At 44.1% G+C, this 26978-nt stretch overlaps 2 protein-coding genes across 11 annotated transcripts; one reads left to right on the top strand and one right to left on the bottom strand.

Annotated features, from left to right (window-relative positions):
• Positions 1–20447, top strand: ampd3a (adenosine monophosphate deaminase 3a). Of its 8 annotated transcripts, XM_064336888.1 has the most exons (17): positions 1–154; positions 1695–1893; positions 2713–2865; positions 9756–9978; positions 10408–10576; positions 11074–11239; positions 12141–12360; positions 12773–12902; positions 13578–13772; positions 13922–14053; positions 14457–14620; positions 15665–15791; positions 16020–16183; positions 16636–16756; positions 17495–17668; positions 18221–18331; positions 18765–20447. In XM_064336888.1, the coding sequence occupies exons 3-17, from the start codon at positions 2808–2810 to the stop codon at positions 18936–18938; spliced, it is 2328 nt and encodes a 775-aa protein (XP_064192958.1). In that variant the 5' UTR covers positions 1–154; positions 1695–1893; positions 2713–2807; the 3' UTR covers positions 18939–20447. The 8 variants fall into 8 exon arrangements, with proteins under 8 accessions (XP_064192958.1, XP_064192960.1, XP_064192961.1 ...); XM_064336890.1 differs by lacking the exon at positions 1695–1893 and having other exon boundaries at positions 2–154; XM_064336891.1 differs by lacking the exons at positions 1–154; positions 1695–1893 and adding an exon at positions 1630–1645.
• Positions 20448–20710: 263 nt separating this feature from the next.
• On the bottom strand, positions 20711–26448 carry rnf141 (ring finger protein 141). Of its 3 annotated transcripts, none has more exons than XM_064336895.1 (6): positions 26268–26448; positions 25501–25704; positions 25194–25302; positions 24828–25009; positions 24074–24181; positions 20711–22872 (listed from the first exon to the last, which is right to left on the bottom strand). In XM_064336895.1, exons 2-6 carry the CDS (start codon positions 25641–25643, stop codon positions 22722–22724), a joined length of 693 nt encoding a protein of 230 aa, XP_064192965.1. In that variant the 5' UTR covers positions 25644–25704; positions 26268–26448; the 3' UTR covers positions 20711–22721. The 3 variants fall into 3 exon arrangements, with proteins under 3 accessions (XP_064192965.1, XP_064192966.1, XP_064192967.1); XM_064336896.1 differs by having other exon boundaries at positions 26137–26278; XM_064336897.1 differs by lacking the exon at positions 26268–26448 and adding an exon at positions 26069–26227.
• Between the last annotated feature and the right edge of the window lie 530 nt (positions 26449–26978).

Genomic DNA, 26978 nt, shown 5'->3' with positions numbered 1-26978 from the left:
CTTTCATCTTCAGTCAGTCTCTTCTGCTTCCTCAGAGCAGACTTCAGAAAGCTGCTCAACAGGGCGTTCCGTTCGAAGACCTGTTTTTCACCTTCCATTTCCACAACACCAGCCTTGGAAAGACTCACTCGCCCCGACATAAACTCTGCATGAGGTGAGTATGACGTTAGCTGTTAGTTGAGGAAATGCATAGACCTGAATGAGTCCTAGAAAGTCCAAGTGATATGATAAATTCATGCCTCAGTTAAAGATGACGAGAAGCACTCATTTTTTAACCACATTTTTCTCTTTATTCTCTTCTCTTATTCTCCTACTTGTAATGGCTAATTTTAAGCATGTCCCATTGCTACAAGTTCTCTGAATTTGGAGTCATTTGTACTATGAAATTTCTCTATGGAAACATAGTAGGACAAATGAAATTTAAACACTGTCACTGAATGTCATACTGCTGTTAAATGTCCTTCTAGTAAACATTTCTTATGCTGCATATTTTAAAACCAAGGTACACAGCAAATAAATGCTCTTGAAAAAAACAATTTTTTAAAGATTCAGTTCAAATCCTTGGGATGAAAAATAACAGGTCTAATAATAAATACATGGAGAGGCAACAAGGACAAATGCTACTTGACTTTAATGATCTTGTAAACAACGAGGTTGTGACGTTCACATTCTTGCTGTCGAGGAAATCCAACAGAAGTGATCCAAGACAAACCTTTTTTATCAGCGTGTGACAGTTTCTGGGCATGTGCTGGTGTCTGAACGTTAACACTATCTGCATAGTTTTAAAATATTTTACGTAGTGGTTCTTGCAGTATTGTTTCTACAACACATAACATATTTACAGATTTTATAGATTAATTTCATTGCACTTTACATGTTAAAAAAGTTCCTTGAAGACTAGTTCTTAGATGAATGTTTTAACTATCTGTGAGAATTTAAGGATTAAAGGTAGAGATTAAAATACCGATGTCCTTTAAAGTCCTCTGGAGTCTTCCCAGGTTGGTAATGGAACCCTGTAATTATATCAAATTCCCAGCAGATGGCGCTTCAGACCTCCTGCTGACAGGAAGCAATGCCTGTAGAGCAAATTCATTTATGTAGCCTACATGTTAATACTCAATTATTAGTTTTTGTAAATTAAAAGGCCAAAACAACTCTATTAACAGTAAATAAGCTGTGTACATACAAAGCATTCCCTGCTGAATTAGTATATTAAAATATGCTTTGCATATAATTTTTATAATGTTGAGCTAAATAATATTAACATAAATTAGATGAGAAAAAATGTTGGGCATTCAACAGAGAGGTATGCAGATATTCATCTGGGTAGTTCCTGCTCTCAAAATAATCAATGTTTTTTAGTTACCAAAAAACTTATTCTACTGTATGTAGATACAGGGTCAGAGGCACAGACTCCTCAGTAAATTTAGAAAGAGGTTCGAATAAAGAATTCTGAGGTTAATGTTTGTTTCTTAGTTATATTTCCACACTTAAATGCATGTGAAACAAGTGCAGGAAATATGTAGCTTAAATATAGCTCTTCCTCTCTCCGGTCTTAAAAACAACGACAGCCTGATTTGCATAAACACAGCTGCAGCCAGTTTTGGTAAAAGCAGCAAACGGATTGTGGAGTCATTTTCCAGAGGTACATAAAACCGATTAACATTAACATTACTTCACTTCTTTCTCATCAGCGTTTTGCTTCTGCGTGCTTGAAGGCTTGTGATGCGGCAGTGAAAGAGTTAACGGTGGAGTCTTGACTGGGAAGCACTATGCGAACGCTTATCTCTTACCGCAGTAGCGGCAGAAAACGAGCAACGGTTTCTGTCTGAGAGGGCTAGCACTAAGAGTGAATATTAGGTCCAGCCCGCAGAGAGGAGACGGTCCACGGCGGTAAGTGGGAGGACCGACCAGCGATGCGCCGCTAGCTCGCCGCCTGCACATTGCTCACACACCGTAGAACAGTGAATCTCCTCTGCCGGGGGACTGCATGCATGACTGGCTGCGATGCTTGATCACACACATGCCGGCTTTTTACAACTTGCTACTTATCTCTGTCCGTGCCTTTAACACCCTGAAAGACACAGCACTGTGACTGGTTCAGTTATTTATCTGAGGAAAGGGAGCTAGCGGAATCTGTTGTGCCTTCGTAATGTGTCAGGTGCACTCAATATCAAGTGGGTTCTGCGCATACAGTGCTGGTATTCAAGCTGCGTTGCTGCTTTGGTGCTAACTGGGGACATTTCATGCATGAGGGACACTGCCATCTCTGCGCAGCTGGGTGGAGCTGAAGCCCCCCAAGAGACGGGGGTGATGTGTGTGGGTATGAGATACGAGATAACCTGGTGATTACCCAAGTGCGTATTAGCTCCGAGAAGAGGGGCTGCTGGGTAAAAATGAACAAATAAATAATCACAAAAAGTTGCCAACTGCACGTCAGGACATCCGCTGGAAGAAACATGAAGCGCACTGCAGATATGGATTACAGTATTCCTCAGTGTTAGGCTGACAGTTTGTTTCACTTCAGTGTCTATGGCTGGTTTTGACTGTGCCCTACGCTGCCGCATCGCAGCATAAAGGGTCATTTGTGAGTGATAGTGCACATACGGTAAGGCCCTGCCCCTGCCCCCGCCCCCCCCACCCCCACCCCCGCATGAACCACAAGATACCTCACGCCACGTCACCCTACGCTGCTCTGTACTTCTGTTACAGTATACATGCGCCATCAACCTCCACGACCAGTCAGATTTCCTTCTACTGAGTGATTTTCTCAACACCTCCCCCCCCCGGCGCACACACTGAGGAGGATGAGCCGAAAAGGAGTCCCCCTGTTCAAACAGCAGTCCACCCCCTGCTTGGGGAAGGGTAAGCTCTCACACTCCTGTTACGTCACTCTTCTGCTGGGGGATGGGGGATGGGGGATGGGGGGGGGGGGTAGTAACACTGCATTCCTGTCCCAAGGCTGTTCTGGGGCTCGGTGCTCAGTGACTCCCCTCCAGACCCAGGTGCGCTGTGCTCGATGCTCAGTGTCTCCCCTTTCACCCTCTCATCCATAGCTTGTAGAGAGACGGGCTACGGTAGTCATGCTAGAATCGGTGCATTCCTGTTCAGCTGTACATGCCGATGGGTTCTAGTACATGTCAAGACATGTCAGGGACATACTTAACAATAATATTAATAAAAGCTTAATTCAGACGTATTAAAGCATAGGGCTGAAACAGAATGATTGAAATAGCATGTCTGCAGGGCACAAAATACACAAATACAGAGATGCGGTTAAAAAGCATAGGGCTGAAACAGAATGATTGAAATCGCATGTCTGCAGGGCACAAAATACACAAATACAGAGATGCAGTTAAAAAGCATTTGGTGACAATGAAAGGGTTTTTCCGGCCAGTTATCTGCTCTGATCGTCTGTTGCAACAGGAAGGATGTGACGATGCCTACTTCCTGTATTTTGTTTTTTAAAGTTCTCTTTGCCAGGGCAGTGAGCTAAGCTGAAGGAGTTAACTGTGTTGGGGTATGGGAACCCTAAGATGCTAAGATGCCCTCATATAATACCAGTTCCCTCTAATGGAGTATGGTGTGATCACTTTAATGGGTCACAATAGTAGATCAGGCAGAATATAAAAATCAGGAATTATGCACCAGATTATACAGGCACTTGTATAATGGGTATTAAGTTGGCTGGTTTGGTGCATGATGAACTCTGCTGTGTAACTAGTTTAGTCCCGGATCATTATGAAGGAAGCAGATTGGAATTGGCAGCGCAGTGTTTGGAGCAGTCCGTAAGGCGGCCGACTCAAGCCGGGTGCGATTCCTACTGTGTGGAGGGTGGGGGGGTGCTTAGATCCCCACCGTGGTGCTTTCTAAGTTGTGTTCTCTTCTCTGTTGACCCCTCTGCTGTCTGCCTGGGAATAAACCCAAAAATATCGAAGTAGGGCCGGCAAAACAGGTTTTTTTTATTAAATTTGGCAGGAATGCAATTACATGGAATGCGGTACATGTAGAAACTTGTACAAACTTGTCTGTGGCTTTCACATCTTGTTAAGCTTTGCATTCACTGTAAATTGTCTTCAACCTGCCAAAGATCACCTGTAAGAAAAGAAAAGGTCCCATGTGGTGTTCTACATTCTTCATTCTTTTGCAACCGCAAACAGTAAAACAGACAAGTGTACTACTACATAGAGCGAATTCTCTGTATGAAAAAAATGATTCAGATGCAAAGAGAGCAGCAACCCTGTTCGTGTTCATTAGGGCTGTCCCTCAAAAGCTCCTCCTCTATCAGATCAGGTGATTAGCTGCCCATCTTTAAAATCCAATTGGAAAAAGGTATGCCGGCCCAGTTACCTGATTGGCTGAGGCATGCTAGCCCTTGTCTTGGATTGACTGAAAAACACCCCAGGCCCTGCCTCAGAGAGGCCTAGGTTGGGTAAGAGTGACTAAGCAAGGTTACTCTTAGCCAAGGGTGCATTATTTACATTTGAGGGAGTCGTCCAGGCAGTAGCTGGCAGCAGAGCAGTACACAAAGCCAGCACACGGAGCTAAAGTCATTGTAATGGGCATTTGTAGGAAACCTGTTTTCCTTTTAGCAGACTTCCCACTCTCTCTCCAGCCCCGATGGTCTCTCCCTCTTGCCTTTTAAGGATATGTTTGGTTTTTCTTCCACTTGGACCCTTTTTTTGGAGCTATTCTCTGCTGATCGCAATTAATAATTGCTCTTTTTGTAGAGCTTTGGACATCACTGCTTCATGCGTCTTGGACCACACAACGATGCATTCATTTATGGCTGATGCCCATAATAGAATCATATTAGGAATTATGCATTTCATCTGTCCATTATCAGGCGTTTGGTGTTTCAGTTGACAGACCGTTTTTTTTTTTTTTAAACGGAACCGTACATTGTTCTCAGTGAGGACTATGTCATGCAGAGAAGCACGTGATGTGCCACCAAGGACATTTTACGGTAGTGAACAACTCTACCAACACCCAGCCCCGCCCCCCCACCGCTCCGGGTGCATGGATACAGCATACCAGAGTGAAAGTAAGGAAGTATTTCTGTAGTACAATATAATCTCTAGAATTAGCGTTGTTATTGAAGTTTGGAGCAATGCTTTCTCACTGTTATTTATTAAATGCATTTGCACATGCTAACCAAGCTCTTATTTGGTGGAAACCCGCATTTAGAAGGCATTAAACGGCTTGTTTGTGTCACTCCGTTAGTCTGCATTGCAAAGCAGAGTGGGGCAGTTCTCTGGGTGACCAAAACCCCACAAAGAAAGACGTGACTGAATTATTTTGCCACGGTTGTTGAGCGTCCCTCCTGGCAATTCTGTTTGGCGACTGAATTATTGTGAACACCGATCAGCATGGTGCGATTAGTTGGGGGAAAAATGGGGCCAAGTTGAAAAAAAGCAAAGCTAACCTATCAAGCATTGGAAGAATGTGTCCCTGGTAACCCTGGGTTATATTGAGCTTCAGTTGAGACAAGAACATACAGTACAGTATGCTACCAAACCGCTTCTATATGCAATCTGCGGAATTCCTCTGTGAAGGAACTTTTGATACAGGTCTGTGAGATTCACGGAGTGTTACTACATGGGATCCCTGTAAATCTGAGCCGGGTTACTCACTTAGAGTGTCTCTCTGCTCAAATCACAGCATCGATGTGTTCTGGGGTCTGTATGTACCAACATTAATCTCCCGTAATGTGATCCGTGACACTCCCGAAATCACACGGCCTCCCGCCCCACCTCACTGATCGATAAAGGACAGTCGGCTTGGCATTGCAGTCGCATTCCTCTTCACCGACTCATCAGGACAAAAAAGGGAGAGAGGAGGGTGGGTGGGGGGAGCAAGGGGGGGTTGAAGTTTGTGGAAGTTGTGGAACTCGCTATGGAGTGCGATTCAAAGTCTCGCTGTGAGTTATTGGCTGACCTGAATAAGGCAGGTAAAAAATAACCATGGCAGTCGTCCAATGAGAGAGCGCCTAGAACCGCACCCATAGTGTGCCGGTGTGAGAGAGGGGAGGGCAGTGTTTTTTTGGCGTGAGGGCGGACAGGTAGCTGCTCTCTGAGGCGGAGTCGGGTTTCTCTGGGGACACGGGAGACGCAGCAGTTGTTCCAGTGGGATCAGGAAGCAGGTGGGAGGCGCGACTCCACAATAAAAAGGAACAATTCAACCCCCCCCCCCCTTGTTGGGCCACACCCCTCTCACTCCAGAGCGACACGAGCACCAGAGCAGGCAGGCAGACGGATTCCGCACGGATCAGGTAAAGCTGCTGTTCACTGCTGGGAGCTTACCAGGAGCACGGAGGTAAAGTCACAGACTCTTTCTGACCGTTTTGCCAAATTTACCGCCTGCGGTTAAGGCCTGGTGCCTTCTGGAGGTCAGAGTGGTGTTGACATAAGCTAGGCGAGCGGGCGTCGGGGTGTCATCACCCAATCTGGCAGGGGGTGAGCGTGGCGGGAGATCGGGTTCAGGGGGGCGATTACTCGTTCAGTGAGTGATGTGATGACTGCGGCAGGATTATTTATTTTGAGCTGTAATTCTATGCACCTTATTATTGGAAGTCAAGGTCAGAGTGGGGATTTGCGCTGTGGTGGGGATGGCCGAGACCTGGACCCGGACCACCTGACCGGCGTCCTGTAACGGGCCGTCCTGAAACCCGGCCCTCACGCTGACCCAGTTATGCCTGGTCCGGACAGCTGGGGGCTCCTGCTCTGCCCCTTTTGAGGACATAACAGGGGATTCGGTGATGTTGTGCAGCATGCCAATTTAAGGAATCGGCGGGGGGGGGGCTGGGTGGGTGTTGCGCTAGTCCCCTGTGTTGACAGTCAGTTGTGACGTGCCGCGGGGATTACTGGCCGTGTTCGTGCGATTCTGTCGGCTTCTTAAAATAGAGAGCGGGGGGTGGGGGGGCACTCAAGAAAGCAAAACCCCACTCACTCAGCAGCTGGGGGCTCAAAGTGGGGCAGCAGCAGATAGGACACACACAGCACTGACCATCCCGCAGAGAGACCCAGACCCGATACAAGACTCAGTGCCCCGTGCAGCCACAGACATGGCACTGACCGGCCCGGAAGGTAAGGGAGGAGGCAGTGAGAGAGCAGTTCTAACAGCTCACAGTGGACAATGGGGGAGGGGGGGGGGCTAACTCAGTGGAGGAAAAACAACGTACCCACGTATTGTTTCAACCCTCCCAGGGACTTATTAACAAACCAACAGTGTTTTAACCTACATTGTCTTCATCGGTTGGTCTTACTCACACAACCGCCCTGGGTCAACGTGAGTCACTGTTGTGAGCTTCGATGCATGGATGGATATGTTGAAATTACACCCCGTTTTCTGTCAGCTAAGAAGGCAGTAAGCTAATAATTCAGGCCAATGGACAATGGAGCTAGGGGTTGCCCTTTTGCTTTTAGACTAAAGTTTTTTTTTTTTCTGGTGGGTTTTCACTCAAAAAAAGAAATGACAATAACAAGCTGTGAGTCAGCAGTTTGTGTCTTGTGTTGGAATGAGCGCTGAGAGTGCGTGTGGGGGCGACGCTTGCGGCCAGTCTGTGAGGAGAAAGTGGGGCTAAATCATTCATGAGAAGCCATTACTGAATCAATACAACTTCATAATATCCTATCATATTTCCTCCGGGCTTCTCTCGCACTTTCTTTCTCTCCTCAGTGCTGTGTGTGGGGCTGGGATGGCGGGTGGTGCAAGTGGTGTAAGGGGGGGGGGGCGGTGGGGGACGTGCCAGCACGTCTGCTTTTGGTGCGGAGTTATTAGGGCACACGTGAGGTGAACAGCTGTTCCGAAAGTGATGGGAACATCCAGCAGCTTCCATCTGAAGGCATGCCAATCACAGGCAGTGCTGAGGAGGGTGGCAGCGGGCTTGGGTTCCATGTCAACAGGAAGGGAAAGTCAATAGAAATGAGAGCCGCTCAGTGCTCAGACACTTGATCTGGTTAGCAGGGGCTCATCTCTGCCCATGGCTGTCTGCACCAGCTCCTTTAACCATGGCAAGAAACGACTCGCTGACCGAGGCTACCAATGATCACATGTAGCAACAGCAGAGACAATGACACGATTGGCTGTAGTATGAACGTTAACAACAATAGCCACACCCCATTACTGGTGGCATTACTGCATGTGATTCCAACAACAGCTGTTTGGCAACGTAGAGAAGAGCAGTTGGGGCATATATATTATAAATATTGTACGTGTGTGTGTGTTTGCGTGTGCTTGTGTGTGTGTGTCTCCGTGTGCTTGCATGCGTGTGTGTGTTTGCGTGTACTTGTGTGTGTGTGTGCTTGCATGTGTGTGTGTATAAACCGTAAACATTTACATTAGTCTTAGCATTATCACTGCTGCTACACGAGGGAGGGAAAGGCCCAGTAAATAAACAGTGGCTGAAACTCTCAGGCAAGGTCATGAGAACTTCTTGACCGGGTCTCTGTAAAGCACAAAGAAAAGTGAAACCAGGACTGAAAGAACAAATATAACAACAGCCATGTATTCCCTGCAGTCACCACTGAAACTAAAGTCTATTCTAAAAACAAAAACCCACAAGATCACAAGATTTCTGTTCTCCAACAGCAATGACGTGATGTTACCAGGGCCAGGGGACTCCTTAAAAAATGCTGACATCAGCAGTGGCTTTGCTGTGTTGGTTGGCCAACAGAAACAGGACATGTACAATTTGTGACATTACTTCTGCAACTAAGTCTGTGAGAAACACACTGTGCCTCTCGTGACATTATGGGAAGAAAGAGCTTTGTTGTAGAAATTCATTATGTTCACCTTGCACATCACTGCACCCTCCTTCTCACAGACAACTAGTGAGAGGTAGAGAGCAGACTCAGCATATATCTGGCTGTATAAATGGATACTATATAAAAAAATGCGAAAAGCTGTGTAGGAAAAGCTGGGTAAGAAGGTCTGCTAAATGCCTGTGATATCATGTAATGGAATTTCTGATGGTTGCCACCCTGTTCAGTATTGCTACTGTTGCTTTTCTGTAGGGAGAAACAGAAGCCGGTGGTTTAGGCCAGAGGTAGGATGCCAGAGGTAGGATGCCAATGCAGTTGGCATTCGCGCTGTAATGTGGAGTCCATGAACATCAGAGCAGGCAGGACGTGTTCACCGGCATGATTTATGTGTACTTGCGAAACCAGCGGGCACGTTTATTGAGATGTACATCATCTCAAGCATAATTCTTACAGAAACAAAGAACATATATATATATATATATATATATATATATATATTTCTTAACTGAATAATTAATCTTTGTAACTAATCAGCGAATACACTTTGTAGAACTTACATACCCAGTCTTTACATGAAGCAGAAATGTCTGGTAACCGTGTTAGTAGACAAGAGTGGATTGAAAATATGGCTGATGACCCTAGATGTAGATTTAATATTGATATTTCCTGACTCAGAGTATTATTTAAATATGTGCTGTTCTGGTTTATGTACAAACATGTATACTACACACAAACAGTCATGCAAACACGGACACACAAGCACGGAAACAAACACACAAAACCCCCGCCTGATATTCTAGAATCCTAAAAGCAGCAGCATAGGATTACATTAGCATAGATATGGAATTTCATTATCATCAATACAGAGTTTGAATTGCATCTGAATGCACCTATCAGATACTGCAGCACCAGCTCCCCCCCCCCCCCCCAAGCACAGGCAAACAGCTTATCAGGTCTGTGAATGGCTCATGAGCGCCCCCTCTGTTCCCGCAGACATGCCGCGACAATTCCCCAAGATCTCGCTGAGCGAGGTGGACGAGGAGGTGCGGCGGTTGGCGGAGAGGGTGTACGCATCGGCGCTGAAGGAGGAGGACACGAAAAGTACGCTGGCCCTCTTCACCGTGCCCGAGGACTGCCCCATCGGCCTCAACCAGGCCAAGGAGCATGAGATCCTCAGGGAGCTGGCCGAGCAGCACTCTGAGGAGTCTGCCAAAAGGTGGGCCCGCGTCTCACGCCATCCTGGTCCTTCCTAACCCTCACTTCTCAGGCTCACCCTGCCACGCCCAGCCCCAACCCGTGTAGCCCTGCCCCACCCCAGGCTCACCATGTACGAGATTATGGCAGGAAAACTGGTATATGCTGAAAGTCCTGTCTGAGCTTAAATGCTCTCATTAATCCGTCTTTTTAAATTAGTGATGCAAAGCAAAGTGCCACAGTCCTGTGGGGCCTGTTCTAGCATGCAGTGGCTTACAAACAACACACTCGCCAGGAAAATATGCAGAATGCCTGAGGACTAGTATACCAACAATGGCAAACCAAATAAATCATTGCCTTCACCAGGAGATACATGCATGTGTTTTCATACTTAATTCTGATCAAGTGTTTAAGTTGATATTATTTTACTGTTTACTGCGTTGTTCTCCAGGAAGCAGAGCTTCAAGCTGATCCGCTCCCAGTCAATGCAGATCGCGGTCGGTGACTGGGCCCTGTCCGTGGTGTCCCCCCTCCTCTCGCCTGCCTCCACCTGCCCCTCCCTGTCCGACGCTTTCCCGGAGTACCAGAGAGTCACCATCAGCGGGGACTACTGCGCCGGGGTGAGAGAAAGTCCCTCCTTGCTACCCTCCCCAAAACAACTATCGCAGCTGTCCCCAGCGATTTACAAGCCAGCGCAGCCCCGCCCGGCCTGGCCCATCGAGGCGACAGCCTGTACAAAACAACTGTGGGTCAGGGCCTGGGCTGTATAAATATAGGTCAGGGATATATTTTGGGGGGTTTGGCATGCTGTACAGTACTTGCTCCAGAATCCACGGTCATTCCAGCGCATGGAATAGCGGGATTCGTCTGTCGCTTTTCGTGTCTGCCGTGCGCGAAAGGTTAGAAGTGTCGGACGAGCCGTGCTGTTCTGCACGCCGGAATGACTGGGGAAAACACACCGGGCAAAACACATTGGGCAAGACGGTGGAGCACACGTCCTTCACGAAGGCCCTTCTCTAAAGGCCGGCAGGTGGGTGCGGTGAAGCTCACTGACAGGCAGGCAGTTCACGATTGCTGATGATCATTGCCGATTTTTTCCCCCCCTTGTGCTCTAAAGATCACAGTTGAGGACTATGAGCAAGCAGCCAGAAGCATCCTGAAAGCCCTGCAGATCAGGGAGAAATACGCCAAGCTGGCATACCATCGCTTCCCCAGGACCACGGCCCAGTTCCTGCGCAGTGCGGAACACGAGAAGTGGACCGAGGAGGAGGAGATTCTGCCAGGTATTGCCAGCTGCAGGTGAAACAGGAATTCACCCAGGAAACAAAAGGCTGCATGACCACTCCCAGTGAGACCACAGACTAATGCCTTGCTCTAGGCTGTCTGAGCCCCGTAGCCAAACTGGACGGACTCGTTTAGTCAGACAGATTAAGCAACCGTCTAAAGGGTGCATTTCATCTGACAGGGGGAGGGTTTCAGCGCTGTCATTGTTAACTTACTACTTTTTGCCATTTTTTAAAATTTTTTATAAAAAGAACATTCGGTTGAAATAGAACAGGTCTGCATATTAATTAAAATTTTATATGCTTTTGCTGAAAGTACAGTACATGCAGTTACAGGAATTTAAACTGCTTCTTGCTAAATGAGCCATGCCCACAAATTATAGACAGCTCTGTTTGAGGAAGTAAAATCTGTTTGAGTTAGCCATATTACAGACATGTTTGCACAAGCTTAAGTGGAGGCTACAGAATTGGTCATGAAATGAGAAATGAGCCTAGAATCAGTTTGAAACAAAGAAGACAAGGCAAAATACTTTACGATCAAATTTATGCAGCTATTAATTTCCCCCCATCCATACCAGTTTAGAACATAAGCTTTGCAAATAGAAGGCTTCATAACAATTGAGTATTCTAACACCACAGGCACTTAATGCAATCCATACTCTAAATTATGCTCAAGAGAAATAATAATTTCTCAAACTTATATATCTGAAGTTGCTTGCAAAATGTGCATGCAAAAATGAGTAGTAGTAGTAAGAATGTGTCGTATCAAAAGGAATGAATAATATGCCGAAGGCGGATCAGGAATGCCCAGGGGCAACAGTGGAGACGTGCTGGAACGAATCATAAGGCCGATACATGTGTGGGGCTCGGCCATGTAACCAGCTCTACCCTGTCCCTGCAGAAATCGTCCCCTGTCCACGTGAGGGGGAGGACCCTTACAGCATGGAAGACATTCCGGAGAACCTCAACTACGAACTGAAGATGAAGGACGGCATCATCTATGTGTACGACACTCCCGAGGACCTGAAGCTGAACAAGCCGCACAGCCTGCCCTACCCTGACCTCGAGACCTTCGCCATTGACCTCAGCCATGTCCTTGCCATGATCGCCGACGGGCCCACGTGAGCACGCCGCCAAATCGCCATATGAGACCAGCACTGCCTCTGTTACATGGGCCATACCACTGCCCTGTTGTCCAGTCTGTAGACAGACTATACCAGTACACACTGTAGTCTTGATGGTGATGGTGTACACCAGTACCTGTAATCTAGACTAGAGGCAGTGTTATACCAGTATCTCTATGTGTAATGGTGTATAGCGAAGCAGTTCTATGTTCTGCTTTGTGATATCGAAAATACCATTATTTGCATTTTGCTTTGCGGTACTATTTTTGTGGTATAGAACAAGAAATGTGCCTCATCAGGGTTCGAACCTGCAAGGCCTTTCATCTTGAGTCAAATGCTGTTCTCACACTCTTTGGAGATGACTGTTTGCAAAACATTTGCTGAGTATACCATTGACCTTTTTCTGCAGGAAGACTTACTGCCATAGACGTCTAAACTTCCTTGGATCAAAGTTCTACCTTCACGAGATGCTTAATGAAATGGCTGAGCTGAAAGAGCTGAAGAGTGTGCCCCACCGAGATTTCTACAATGTCAGAAAGGTGAATACCTTTATCTCAACACCTATATCTCAGTACCAAACCCCATTAAAATATAGCACATCTACACACCTGTGTTAACAGTATGGAAATGCAACCTCTCTGACCTTAAGACACATAGGGCCATATTTAGTAAAGATTTGCAGGGCTTTTATAGAAGCTAACTAGACAAATATCATTTTTCCATATTTACTAATGCTATCTAATGTTCATCATCTCCAATTAAACAACTTTAAATATTAAAACTGTGTTTTAATATTAGTTTTTACTAATGACATGTGAGATGTGTTAACATTTAAAGGTGACAGTGCCTATCCATTGCATCCATGGATCCTGACACCTGTCCAAAACGTGCCATAGTTGGAGGGGTACGACATTGTTGCTTTCCTGCCATGCGCGAGATGGTCCTTAAACACCGGCAGTACATTTACTTGAACTCACTGTGGCTGTGCTCATTAACATAACCTTAATGAGTCTTAGTAAACACCCCGCTTAACGGAAAACATGGGGGGACGCTGAATTTTGCGGCCCTGGCTGTAATTTGCGGGTTATGAAGATGATCTTCAGAACTGTAGAAATAGGCGAGACTGTCGTGCGTTTCCCTCCAAGTTTGGCGGTAACACCAGTGTGCACTCCAGATATGAGTCGCAGTACATCTGCTTGCCTTCTGGTTCCCAGGTGGACACCCACATCCACGCAGCTGCCTGCATGAGCCAGAAGCACCTGCTCCAGTTCATCCAGACCACGTGCAAGACAGAAGAGGACCGTGTGGTGATGGAGAAGCAGGGGAAAAAGATGACACTCAAGCAGGTGTTCGAAAAGTTGAACATGGACCCCTACGACCTCACCGTGGACTCCTTGGATGTGCATGCTGTAAGACCAACATGCCCCTCCCAACTTGCATGTTAGATTCAGTTAACACTGGAAACATTATTGCAATGTGTTCTTTTTTTCTTTGTGTCTTCTCAAGAGTAAACACTTTTTTTTTTTAAAGCTAAAGAAATCTTTCATTTCCTTTGCAGGGCAGACAAACCTTTCATCGGTTTGACAAGTTTAACTCCAAGTACAATCCTGTTGGAGCTAGCGAACTCAGGGAAATCTATTTGAAAACGGACAACTACCTAGATGGGGAATACTTTGCACGAATCATTAAGGTAAGATATAATTTATGAAGGGGACTTTCCAGAGTGTGGCTGAGGCCAGATCAAAATAGGTGTTAATTTTGTTTTAGCAGCTTTTTCTCTATCTGTTAACACTCGTCACTAACAAATTTGCATTACATTTTCAGCTAGTGATAGAGTCTGGTCATGTGGGCTGGGGGAGGGAAGTGAAAGTACAGTGTGGACTTGGCAGGAGGAATGACAGAACACACAGTATGCTTTTAGTATGGTTTTAGCTGCCAAGTGAAACAAAGGCATGCAAATGATTGCAAACACTCCCTGAGACATCACGGGTATGCAAAAACAATCACAGTAACGTTGGCACGACATGGTATTAATCATGAAGAGTGCAACAGGAATAATTTATGTTACATTTTCCATTTCCTGTCATTTACAGGAGGTAGCGCATGACCTGGAGGAGAGCAAGTACCAGCACGCAGAGCCTCGTCTCTCCATCTATGGCCGGGCTCCAGAAGAATGGCACAACCTGGCCTGCTGGTTTATCCAGCACAAAGTCCATTCCACCAACATGCAGTGGATCATCCAGATTCCCAGGATATAGTAAGTTTTGAGGTGGAGTGAGGAGTTCTGGGATACTGTGGAATTCAGTGTCCTAATATTACTCTAAGCCAGGGCTTCTCAAACCTGGTGCTAGACCCCCCCCCTCCCCCCATCTGTATGTGTTGGATTTGTTCCAACTGATTCATTAAGACACTTGAAGATGTGCAGTGAAGTGTACTTCTGTGTGTTTGTCTTTCAAGCTGATTTTAACAGGATGTAGGTTTGGCTCATAATCCATTGCATCTTAGGTTTCCATTATCTAGGCACTCAAGTGTGGAGCTTCAGTAATGATCCGGAGTCTGGTGTGACATGATGCCCACTGGGCCAGTGTGTGCTCCCCCCCCCCACCCCCACAGACTATGACAATAGATAATAATGCTAGTGAAGGATAATAAAAAACCAAACAGGCCACCCTGCTGTTTCATGGTGGTACATGATTTAATACATCAACCAGCCCCCTAGGAAAGCTGTGGTCAAAAATCTCAAGATATACTTCAGAAAAATATAGCATTTAATATGAAAAGGGTTCAACATTTTTGCATTTATATTAATACAATGGCTGAAGGAGCCACAAAGCTCGAATTATAGAATACATATGTACACTTGGTTACCATAGTTGCCAAAACAGAGATACTATGGTGTTTAGTTCAATGCAAATTAAAGCCCCTTGTTTGAGAGCACTTTTCACTGACGGTAGTGACATCTTGGTTAAAACCATGGCTTTCTCAGTCATTTAACTGCATTAGATCTGCCAAATTAAACAATTGTAAAATTATAATAATTAATATAAGAGCCTAGAAGAATAGAAGAATCTGGGTGTCTCAGGATTAGACGGCATAAGACTAATTTGGATTTGATTTTCTCTTAGACTGTATTACAAAACTTTTTGTCAGCGGAAGCAGCCCCTACGGCCTTAGAATGGCTGATTTGATGATCAGTTGGCACTTTCAAAGTCTCACACAAATTTAAAGGGAAAGAGGCATGTTAGTTTTTGGTACTGTAAGGATTTAGTGATTTTGACAGAAACCCTTTGATTTCTTTCAGTGACATTTTCAAGTCAAAGAAGACAATACCAAACTTCGCCAAAATGCTGGAGAATATTTTCTTGCCTTTGTTTGAGGCCACAGTAAATCCACAGAAGCAGAAGGAGCTGCATGTCTTTCTGAAATATGTGAGTACTGGCCAGTTTGTGTCAAGCTGAGTCGACAGATCAGAACGAATGCTCCAAATGCTCAATAAGAAAGTACATATTTTGTCTGCCCTGTTCCTCTGTCAATCAAAATTGCCCCAGCCATGAAAACAATAGACAAACACCCCTGGCCCGTGACACCCTTTTAAGAAACATCCAGAACACACTGTCCCACCCACGTTTGATTGTTGCGCCCTCATGGATGTGCAGGTGACCGGATTTGACAGCGTCGATGACGAATCCAAGCACAGCGACCACATGTTTTCCTACAAGAGTCCCAAGCCAGAGGCCTGGACAGGTGACGACAACCCGCCCTACAGCTACTACCTCTTCCACATGTACGCCAACATCATGGTGCTCAACAACCTGAGAAAGTAAGTGTCCCCTCCCCATTCCTGGGCTTGCATGCAAGCAGGGAAATTCCCTTTCAGGGATTGTGGCTGTCAAACCTGTTTTCCCGAGTGAAAAGGAGCTTGTGAAATTGAGTATATGACTACAGAGATATTAATTGGTAGGGTGCAGATCTTTGAATCCACATCCAAAACAGTACTGCATGCGTCATGACCTTAAAATGTTTGCATTTTATCTTGCATAATAACAGTACATTACACTCAGATCTTTATATATGCAGATGTGCTTCATGTGTGTTCCTCAAGCGCTCCTATGTGTGTGCATGTGTTTGGGAGGTGTAGAGCAGAGTACATGTGTGGAGATTGGGAATATTCAAGGCTTCAGGGCTTGGAGATTTGCATTTGCGGTGCAGTTCGTGAAGGCTGTTTGAGGTGATCAGAGGGTTCACACTGAACCAGTATCTGCTTACCTGCAGGGAGCGAGGCCTTAGCACCTTCATGTTCCGCCCACACTGTGGAGAGGCGGGGTCCATCACCCACCTGGTCTCGGCCTTCCTCACCGCAGACAACATCTCCCACGGACTCAACCTCAAGAAGGTACCCTGACAACACCTTCCTTCTGGATGTTCCACTTTCTAGGCTCGAGGCTAAAAAGGCCCTTAGCCTGAACTTGAACTCCTCTGCTCTAGCTCACACACCACTCCATGGCTTGGAACGGCAGTGTTCCACAGGGCAACCCACCTGGATACTCACACTCTGATGTGTAGCAAGGAATTCAATCGCAGGCCCTGGGAAAAACAAACTTAGCAAATTAAACCCCATCCCATTTAAACATACCGTAGCTGCAACACGTGCGTTTCTGGATATCCTGCCTGTAAAAAGGAAGCTTACAGAAATAATTGTTAAACTGCTTCGGCTGTATGCTTGAGCGCATGTTGGTGAAGTGAGTAAGGTTCCTAACGTGAATGTAATTGTATGGAGTGTGTGCTAGAAGCAGGAGACAGGTGGTTCAAACCTGTGTGTGTGTGTGTATGTGTGTGTGGTCTATACATTATGTATAACCGGGCTGCTCATCCCGGTTCTTGAAGATCTGCCGCCCTGTAGGTTTTCACTCCAACCCTAACAAAGCACACCTCAGCCAACAGCTAGAGATCTCATTGAGCTGCTAATTAATAATATCAGGTGTAAAAAATTAAAATTGATCTCCAGGAATGAGTTGGACAGCCCTGATGTATGATGTATGTGGTTTGTCTGTGGTATGTGTAGCCTGTGTGATGTGTATGTGAAGTGGTTGTTAGACCGACAGTCATTTTTGGTGCGTGTATTTTCCCACAGAGCCCTGTGCTGCAGTACTTGTACTACCTGGCACAGGTGCCCATCGCCATGTCCCCCCTCAGTAACAACAGCCTCTTCCTGGAGTACTCCAAGAACCCCCTGAAAGAGTTCCTGCACAAGGGCCTGTGTGTGTCCCTCTCCACTGACGACCCCATGCAGTTCCACTACACCAAGGTAAGGGTTGCTTTGGAGACATCTCAAGACGAAGGCACTTAGGAGAATGCAAGTAAAACAGTATTAAAACAGGTAGGGTCCCATCCTGCATATTAACCAGCAAATTACTGATGAGTTTCTCCAGGTTCCTTGAGTAAATGGTCAGACATGGCTTGTGATCATATAAAGATCAGTCCTGTGTAAGACGTGCAGAATCTCTTATATGCCTGGAACTGTCATGAGCTGAGAGCTGGCAGAGAATATGATGTGCCATGCAGTTAATATTGGAGAGTTGACCTTGGTGAACAAGGTCACATCATGAGTACTGCATGACCCTTAGCGATAAGAGAGTGAGGCGTCTAAGTGGAACTTCTAAGTTCTGGAAAGCACAAACTAGTGTTAACCAATCAATACTTTAGTTTCTATGGCATGATACTGTGATTGGTCAAAGCTGTGGTTCATTGATAACACATGGAAACTTCACCCATTCTGGGGATCATAAAGCCTTGCCTACCCTGTGACTCTATGCTGAGTGTGTTTTCAGCATATCTGCACTGCATGTTTGCCCTGCAGGAGGCACTGATGGAGGAGTATGCCATTGCGGCACAGCTGTGGAAATTAAGTACCTGTGACGTGTGCGAGATTGCCAGGAACAGTGTGCTGCAGAGTGGCCTGTCCCACCAGGTATGACCTGCTCACCTCCTCATATGCTTTACCTTTCAACTGACCCGCTGCGGAAAGGGGCAAGTGGCTCAATCAGTAATGGAGTACATGGTCTGCTTAAAAATACAGTTTTGTTATTCAGTCTGGCAAGATAACAGCCCAAGTAAATGGCAAACTTATTTTATAAATATGCATGAGGAAAAACCGTGTAGCATGACGCTAGAGTTGTGTAAGACATTACAAATCAGAATTACTTGTTTAGTGTCTTTCAACAAACTGGCTCACCTATGATGTTGAAAAATAATATCCTATTGACTCCCGCTCAAAACAGAATAGCGTTTAGTCTGCATAATGCTGTAGTTTGAACGGACAAAAATCCCAGCAATTGTTCCTGTCTAAGCACTGCCTACTCCTCTCTGGCGTGTCAGTTGAAATGTTGTTCTCCTCCCTGCAGGAGAAGAAGCACTTCCTGGGGCCCAACTACCTGAAGGACGGGCCCGAAGGGAACGACATTCGGAGGACCAATGTGGCGCAGATCCGCATGGCGTACCGGTACGAGACGCTGTGCAACGAGCTCAGCTTCCTGGTGGATGCTGTCAAGTCCGAGGCCACACAAGCCACACAGTGACCATAGCGGGCAGTTTTTGAATGATGATTTTACACATATATATCTAATCAGCCCTTTAAACTGTTTACCTGGTAACCCTATGGCAAAGTTTTGTCAGATATACTGTGCACATTTGAAGGCTAGTAGTGAATCCCAAAAAACACCTCACAACTCCATGCCTCTGAACCCACTTGTGATTGGTCCTCACTGTACATGACATGGAGGTCCACATAAGGAAAGGGATGAGGGACTGGTTTTGGAATGTATCCAACCTTGATTCTGTGAAAGGTTTAGAAATGCTTGGCATATCTAACCATACACCTACCTGGATTTTCACTGACCTGCTCTAGATGCCTCTTAAATGGGTACCTACATCATTGCATGCACATCTCGGTATTTCTTTTGGATGAAGCACATTTGCTGGCATACAGAATGTGTTCAGAGCTTCCTTATCTTCCACTGCCCATGGGGTCATGTATTACACAGCTAGCCTGCATGCAAAACAGCTTTCTATGGGTGTTTACAAAGCATTGCAGAATTATTACTGTATACTAAAGCCTGTCCTGTGGTATGCTACCCAGATTTTAGTTTTGCTTCATTGCGTTGCCATTGTTTTCAGAGAAAATACATGTACACTGTGCAATACATTGAGGGGACGGTGTAACTTTTACTTTGACTTTAATGCGTCTGTGAGAGATTTGTAGTGTGCAAGGCTGTGAGTTGCCAAGCAATAGAGGGACAACACATTGTGTTGGGTTGCCTGCTCAAAGAGCAGTCAACAAGGACTTTGGGGCGAGTGTGGCTCCTCTCTGTTTAAATTGTTGCATAAGACAAGCCAATTTCTGTAAAGCCCTGTAAAGTTTTGAGCATCTTACTGGGTGAAACTAGAAACATATTACAGAGATGCAATGAAATTCATTTGGCTGTTATTTTGGAGAAAGTGCGTATAAGAGTCACAAAAGCCAAAAAGCATTTTATTTTATGAGAAGTGTTCATTTTTCCATCCTTAGTGCACTGAGCCCAGGCTGAGATATGAATGGTTTATCGTACGGTTGCTACAGGAGCAGAGCTGAATGTATGTGCTGAGAGGAACATTGCTTTAATGGTGCAGAATGAGGTCTGGTGCATTTCCACCGCCACTGTTCACACACACACACAGCAGAAAGCTGATAAGTAAAAGTCTGGCATAGCACTGGCCATTGAAGGCAGAGCAATGGAGAGCGCACATACAGGTGTTTTTCCACTGCAAGCTTCACATGTGGACTGCAACAGGGTGTATCACGGGGAGCCGCAGGGTCCGCTGGTTTTTGGGTTTCATTTTATGACAGCATAACAGCACTTGGTATGAATTATTAAACATCTTCAGTCATACCATACAATAGATTGGAAATAAATCACCCTTATTAAAGCAGCATCTTTATTTAATAAGGGGTTCACAAACAATCTCTTCCATCTCGTCGCTATTACTGTAACATTACTGTACCTCTTAGCTCCCTTCACTCTTGCCAATTGTGTGTATTTCCATAAAAATTATATTTCTTCCTGAAAATAAAGGTTTTCTAGAAAAAAAGTTGTCTGCCTTATGGTTTGTGAATACATTTGCAGCTGGTTAGATAGGAAAACAACTTCCTTTTCTACGAGTTGCAACAAAGAGCATCAGCATCAGCCTTTAGCAAGGGTACTGTTCAAAACTATTTATAATCACCAGAAATTGTTGGCACGTATTAAAAGTTGCAGGTGGTAGCTGACTCATTTTGTTACAGGATTTTTTATTTAAAAGAATCAAACGAGCATATTTATAATTTATCTTTATTGGTTTACAATCCCAATGATGCATGCTACCAGTCTACTCCCAAACTGAGATAACACTGACAAATTCACTGTCCTGACAACTGTGCCCCCTAGAGGCCATACACATCAACTGCTTGAACAAAATTTTACTCAAACTCATGTCTTTGTTACTGCTTTTCACATTAGACCAAGGGTTCAGTTACCCTGCCGATTCAACTAAATTGACATTATAATGCATAATTTTGTCCAGTGTTTTTATTACTTTTTAAAAAAATGTTACGCTTTCCATTCAGAAGAGAAATACTGCATACACATGGCTGCACAATGTACAGGAATATATTGGTATATCAAAATTGGTAAAACCATATATAAACAGAAACACACACAAAAGAATCACAAGATGCAAATTAAATTTGTAAGTGTTAATTAGCTTTGGATGAACTATTTAAGAAATTCTCAAAAAAATAAAAAATACAGTCATTATTAAAGACCCTTTCAAAAAAACAACAAAATATTACCCAAATATACATTTTCTATTCAAGAGGCAACTTTCCGTGCGACAACATCCAGTAGATGTAATCAGTTTAAATGAACTTGATGTGAAGCCATTTTATATAGGTATTTAAAGTAACCAAACTAACATCAGTGTAACCTATTTAAAACACACAGCACACAGTTTTACATGCAAGAAATAAAATAAATTATATATTAATTTGAACAATATGAAAACCATGTGTAAATTTATCCATCGACTGTCACCCTGTTAATTTCAACAGCCAAAAATGATTTTAAAATAGCCAATAACCAATAACTACTTAAATTCTCAGTTTAACGAAGTGTCTTGAATAAAATGAAAGACCATGTGGATTCTGAAAATGCGTGGAAAGGCTGACAGTCCTCATCTACTGCAGAATCCCGCAGTGAAAGCAAGGATCACATGCGAGAGCAGCATTCCTTCAGACGAACCGGCATTACACTGCATCAAATCGATTTCAGTGGACTTGGACAGACGCCCCATTTCTCCAGACCAGTCGTGTATCAGGAGTGTATTTACAACAGCGAGCCTTCAAAGTCTTTTTTTTATTTTTCATTTTTTTAAAAAGATGTTTTTAAAAAATAAATTTAAATAAAGCTTCCATGCACCTCTGGTATTTGCAAATCCCATTTAATCAGCTCAGGTTTCAGTCACTGGAACTTCCCCAGATCAAGGCTGAAGCTGAACATGATTCAACAAGCCTTTGAAAGCACCACAGCGGAAGTTTCACTCGCATCCAAGCGCACACACTTTTACACACGTGCAGGATTACTGTCGTGTGGACATTTTTACCCCTCCACTTTGAAATAATTGTATCTTAAGTCTGATCCTATATTCTTTTTCTGGACAACGAATAAAAGCAAAAGGTCAGCTCAGAAATCATAAAGAGAACCTGTCCATTTCACATCTGAAATACCATTAATATTCAATGTAGTGCAAAGTCATAAAACAAAGACAGTTTGAGCAGCCTATGTAATACAGTAGAATAATTATAAAGGAGTACTCCAAATCAGGAGTCTTCCAGTAGTGCTCTGACTCCTAGGGAGCATCACAGTTACAAATCAAAAAGACAAGCTGTCTTCTCTACAGCAAATTGAGCAATTTGGTCACTTGTTATAAATCAGTGTATTAAGTCGTTAAAATCTGTAACCGGCAAAGCTGCTTAATATATTACAGTTCTGAAATAGCGTGTGACATTTCATATACGTGACATTTCAAACAAAAATGTTCAAATCAAAATCACATTTTCATTAATAAATACTAGGATATACTTTATAATTATAGACTGATTTCCTTCATTGCAGTGACATTTCCTTATGTGAGCCAAATGGTTTAATCAGTAAAAAAAAAGTGGTTTTGCTCCTTAAAAATAACTCCATCAAAACGTATTGCCACGGAAACACAAGGGATGCTTGCTGCAGGGATGATGCCCCTTTAGCATTTGAAACAGTAAATGCTTTGAGGCCTATGAGTGACGGTCATGGTCTGTGTGGGTGGCCCGCCTCATCAGCCAGATTGAGGATGTAGCTCGCCATGTCGTCCTCCGTGGGGGCATCGGACATCACCCAGGACTCGTTGGCCGCGGTGACCTGCAGGCGGCAGATGGGGCAATTGCGGCAGCGATCGCTCCTGCGGAAACAAGCGCGTGCGATTAGCGTCCGATCCGTCTCGTTTCCGAAAGGAGACGCGCGTTACGAATGAAACGCACCAGAAAAGAGCTCAGCAAGAACGCTCCCCAGAAAGTTACATGAGCCTTGATGTCTTGTGAATTCACAAGACAACACTACACTCCAAAGACCTTCTCAAAGTTTTTGCCTCCCTGTTAGTAATAATATATCATAAATAAATAAAAATAAAAAAAATTAAGCAATCTTTCAATTAAGCTGAAAGGTAGCATAAAAGCAGAATAAAGCCCATAAAATGTAAAGATCATTCTGCATAATATAATTTACTGGTTTCATTTAGGCTGAAATTAAGATCCATTATGAAGCATTTCAGACACAAGAAATGCATTTGCTGTATACCAGACTTTGACTGGGATAAGGATTTCCCACATGAAGGGTGGGCAGTAATTAGGCTGATAGTCATTTTTGTGAGAATTTAACCAGGTCACTGGAGTCACCCTACTCTTTCACTTACTAACTATAATTCACTATTCTTTCAAAAAGACCAGCAGTGGAATGTTGTTACATTGAAAGGGAACAGTGACCTCTACTGGCCCAACAACGCCTTTTCCAACAACAACATAGTTTTACAAAGTGTGTATGACTGCAGGCTTACTAATACTACATCTCCCATTAAAAATAATAATTATTATTATAATAACTTAAACAAGAGAAACTTTATTTATTGGTGTTTTAAAAATTCTAGTATATACAGTAGTACAGTAGTAGAGTTTTGTGGCATACCTGCTACCAGAGTCTGCTGTTTTGTAGTTGCTGTGAACAGCTCAACGACACAGTTCTGGCTATGCTAATCTGACCCTCCTCTTTACAGCATTATCTAGCCTACTGAGCGCACTTCCAATTCTCTATGAAGAATACTCTCATTCTGCATTGGAAGTCACTCATCTACAATGTTAGTGAAATACAAATTATGCAAATTGTGGGAAAAAGGCATTACCTTCACTGGTACAATCCAAAGCACTTGGAAAAGCCCTCCACCACAGCTTGCATAGGTTTATTATTAAAGTAGTGATGAAAATAAAACAAAGAAGCAGAACCAAATATCCAAGCCAACTGAAAGACCCAGGAGCTGTACTTTTCAGTGTTGATGCCAGTACCAAATTTTAAGAAGTTATTCATGGCAGAGGTGTTCAGTAAGGACTCACCATTTGTCGATGCATTTCTGACAGAAGCTGTGAGCGCAGGGCAGGATGAGGTCGGCCTTCCCATCCATACAGATACAGCACTCCTCCTCGTCTGTCAGCTGCTTCACCCTGCATCCACACACACACACACACACACACCACTGTACAAATCATATCCAACAACCTCTAATTATGCAGGATTGAGTCATTATGCAGTGATTTCTGTCACTCGGTACCAATCCGTAGGGGTTAAATTCATCAAATCTACTTTACTAATGAACTAATTTAAGAGGACTAATTCGGCAATGCCCTGTACTTTTAAGTTTTTAATTCTTAAAAGGATACTGAGGATTTGGTAGCTCCAGTAACACTTACATAATTCATACATGGTTCAATTTCATGAAATGGAATCAGGCTGTGAAATCCTAAATCACTGAATCAAGCCAAGTTTTTCCAACATAAGCTGGAGCTGCCTACATGAAAAAGGGATGTTATGATATGGTCACGCAACAGGTTGATACTGCAGACACGTGGTCAGAACAAGTAGACCTCAGTCACATGCTTAATGACTGACAAATGAAGAGAAATGAGGAAGACGTGGCTCTTATCAGAAAAAGCTGACACTGACTTAGGTCTAAACCAAATGCAGCGAAAGTTCAGCATTCCACCATAAGTGAGGTTCTGCTACAAAAAGGAACGCCACCCGCTGGAACCTGAATAGGAACGTTACACGTGTGCTGGGTTTCCTTCTCCAGGCACATGAATTTGGGGCTACCTGCCCATCCACATGCTGGCCTGGCAGGAGGCCACGGAGGACAGCTCTCCTGAAGGCCCCTCGGTGGCAGCCTCTGCTGCTAGCACCTCAGCCGCCTGAGTGGTGATGTCCTTGTACAGCTGGATGAACTGGTAGAGATTCATGATGCGTGAGGCTTCCACCATGCCATCCTCTTTGTTTATCTGCGATTTAAAAACACGAAGCACAGTGACTTGCTAAATCATTTGCATTAAAAACAACCAAAAAAGAATGACACTGGACTAAAGGCCTTATCCAAATTACCTCGACAGTTCTAAAAACCTACGATGGTGAGCATGTAGTATTTTAAATAAGGGTAATCAGGGATGCAATGCCTCCAATTCTCACCTTAGTACAAACTACTCTCACAGCAACTTTCCAAAGCGCAGAAGAATCAGATCCAGGCTGGACTTCAAAAAGCAGATGCTTCTGCTGTCCAGAAGCTAGTTTTGCAGTTCTGGGGATTAAAGATTTAAGATTATACATCTGCTGCTTACATACAAAGCATCACCCCCAACTCAGGTGACAACAAACAAATTACATTTCTTCTTTCCTATACAGAAAAAATTACTCCAAAGTATGCAAAAACACAAACACTGTAAAGAGCAATTTTACATTATTTTAGAGCAAGGTCGTGTGGATGTGGCCATCTTACACATCGTTCAGTTCTGCTACCCTTCCCAAGAACTCATCGTAGGTGAGGTAGCCGCTCTCGCGCACAAGCCCCGCATGCTTCACCACTTTCTCAGGCAGTCGGTTAATGACAGTTTGCGTTTGACTGGAGAATTGTTGACCCATTGTTTGTCCACTCAGACGGATTCACTCGGGGAAGGGCCGATAAAATTCAGCTCAGGAACCACTGAGAGAATAAAAGCATTCAACGTGAAACCTCAACAAGTAACGCTGGAGAACCATAAAGTAACATGAGTATGCAGCCAGCAACTTAACTTTGCAAATTCCACATTTCTAGTGCTAGCTAGTCTAGCTAGCTAGTTTCAGTCACCGTTATGTTCAATCAAAACTAAAGTTAGCTGATTTAAAGGACAATATGATCAAGTTAATGGTATTAAGAAACGTGTTGCAATTTCGTAATTAAATAAATGTATAAATTCCAAAAACAACACGTTGCCGAGCAGAAGCAACCATATGTCGCTAGCTAAACTAGACTAGCTAGCTAGCTACACAGCAGATGTACCTAGCAGTGTCCATATAGAACCACTCACATTTCAGTTAAGTAGCTTGCTAGCGTATGTTATCTAGCCAATTCGCCAGTGTAGCGAGGATAACTCACTTTATCCCAGCATGAAACTTAGCTTGCTTGCTAACTGGCATAGAATTCAGCCTGAGAAAAATAACTTCGTGGGAGGCTTCAGCTGAGGAAAGGCAATAATGTTACCGCTCTGTTTAGAAAATTCATCTTACCGGTTATACGTGCCATTACTAAATATTTAACTGTATCGCTATTTCGGCGTTCCACATTTTAGAAGGCGGATTAATAGTGCTTGGATAAGAGTAATAAATGTAGATACGTTGCTTCCAAAACACACACTAGTTACGTATATTAGAAGTTGTCGCTGCTAGATGACGTTTCAAACAGCTGATATTTCGCGTTTAACCCTTGAAACCTATGCTTCAAAAACACACGCTCAAGTTTTGCTTGCCTGGCAAGTCGTATAGGGATACTTAAATGTCATGGCTATCTGTTGAATGTTGGCCTTCAATATACCTACATAAAACGAAAGTTTCTTTGAAAAAAGGCCATATGCCAAACAATTCTACCCGTTTGAAAAACTACCATTCTCTCCAAATCCATCTAAAAGTGCATAAGTGCCCATAGCCTGAATCTGAATGATGTTGGATTTTATGTTTTTAATACAAAGTTTATTGCCATGAAGGAACAACCCAAAATGAGATTTAATATTCTTTCTTGGTATCTGTTTCTACACAAATAAGCGAACAAGATTGCCAATGGCAATGCACACTCTAGAGGGACTTACAACTAGTGCACAGAGAAAAGACATAGATTTGAAAATCATCAACATTCCAAGTAGTAATAAATGAGAGCGCAATGGCAGGGCCATAACACACAGGCAATCGATAATCCATTGTCACTGGAATTAAGATGTGGAAGGG

The sequence above is a fragment of the Anguilla rostrata genome, chromosome 5 (genome assembly GCF_018555375.3).
Source record: "Anguilla rostrata isolate EN2019 chromosome 5, ASM1855537v3, whole genome shotgun sequence".
Classification (NCBI taxonomy): Eukaryota; Metazoa; Chordata; class Actinopteri; order Anguilliformes; family Anguillidae; genus Anguilla; species Anguilla rostrata.
Note: the sequence above shows the minus strand (reverse complement) of the source record. Positions and strands in the feature narration are given on the sequence as shown.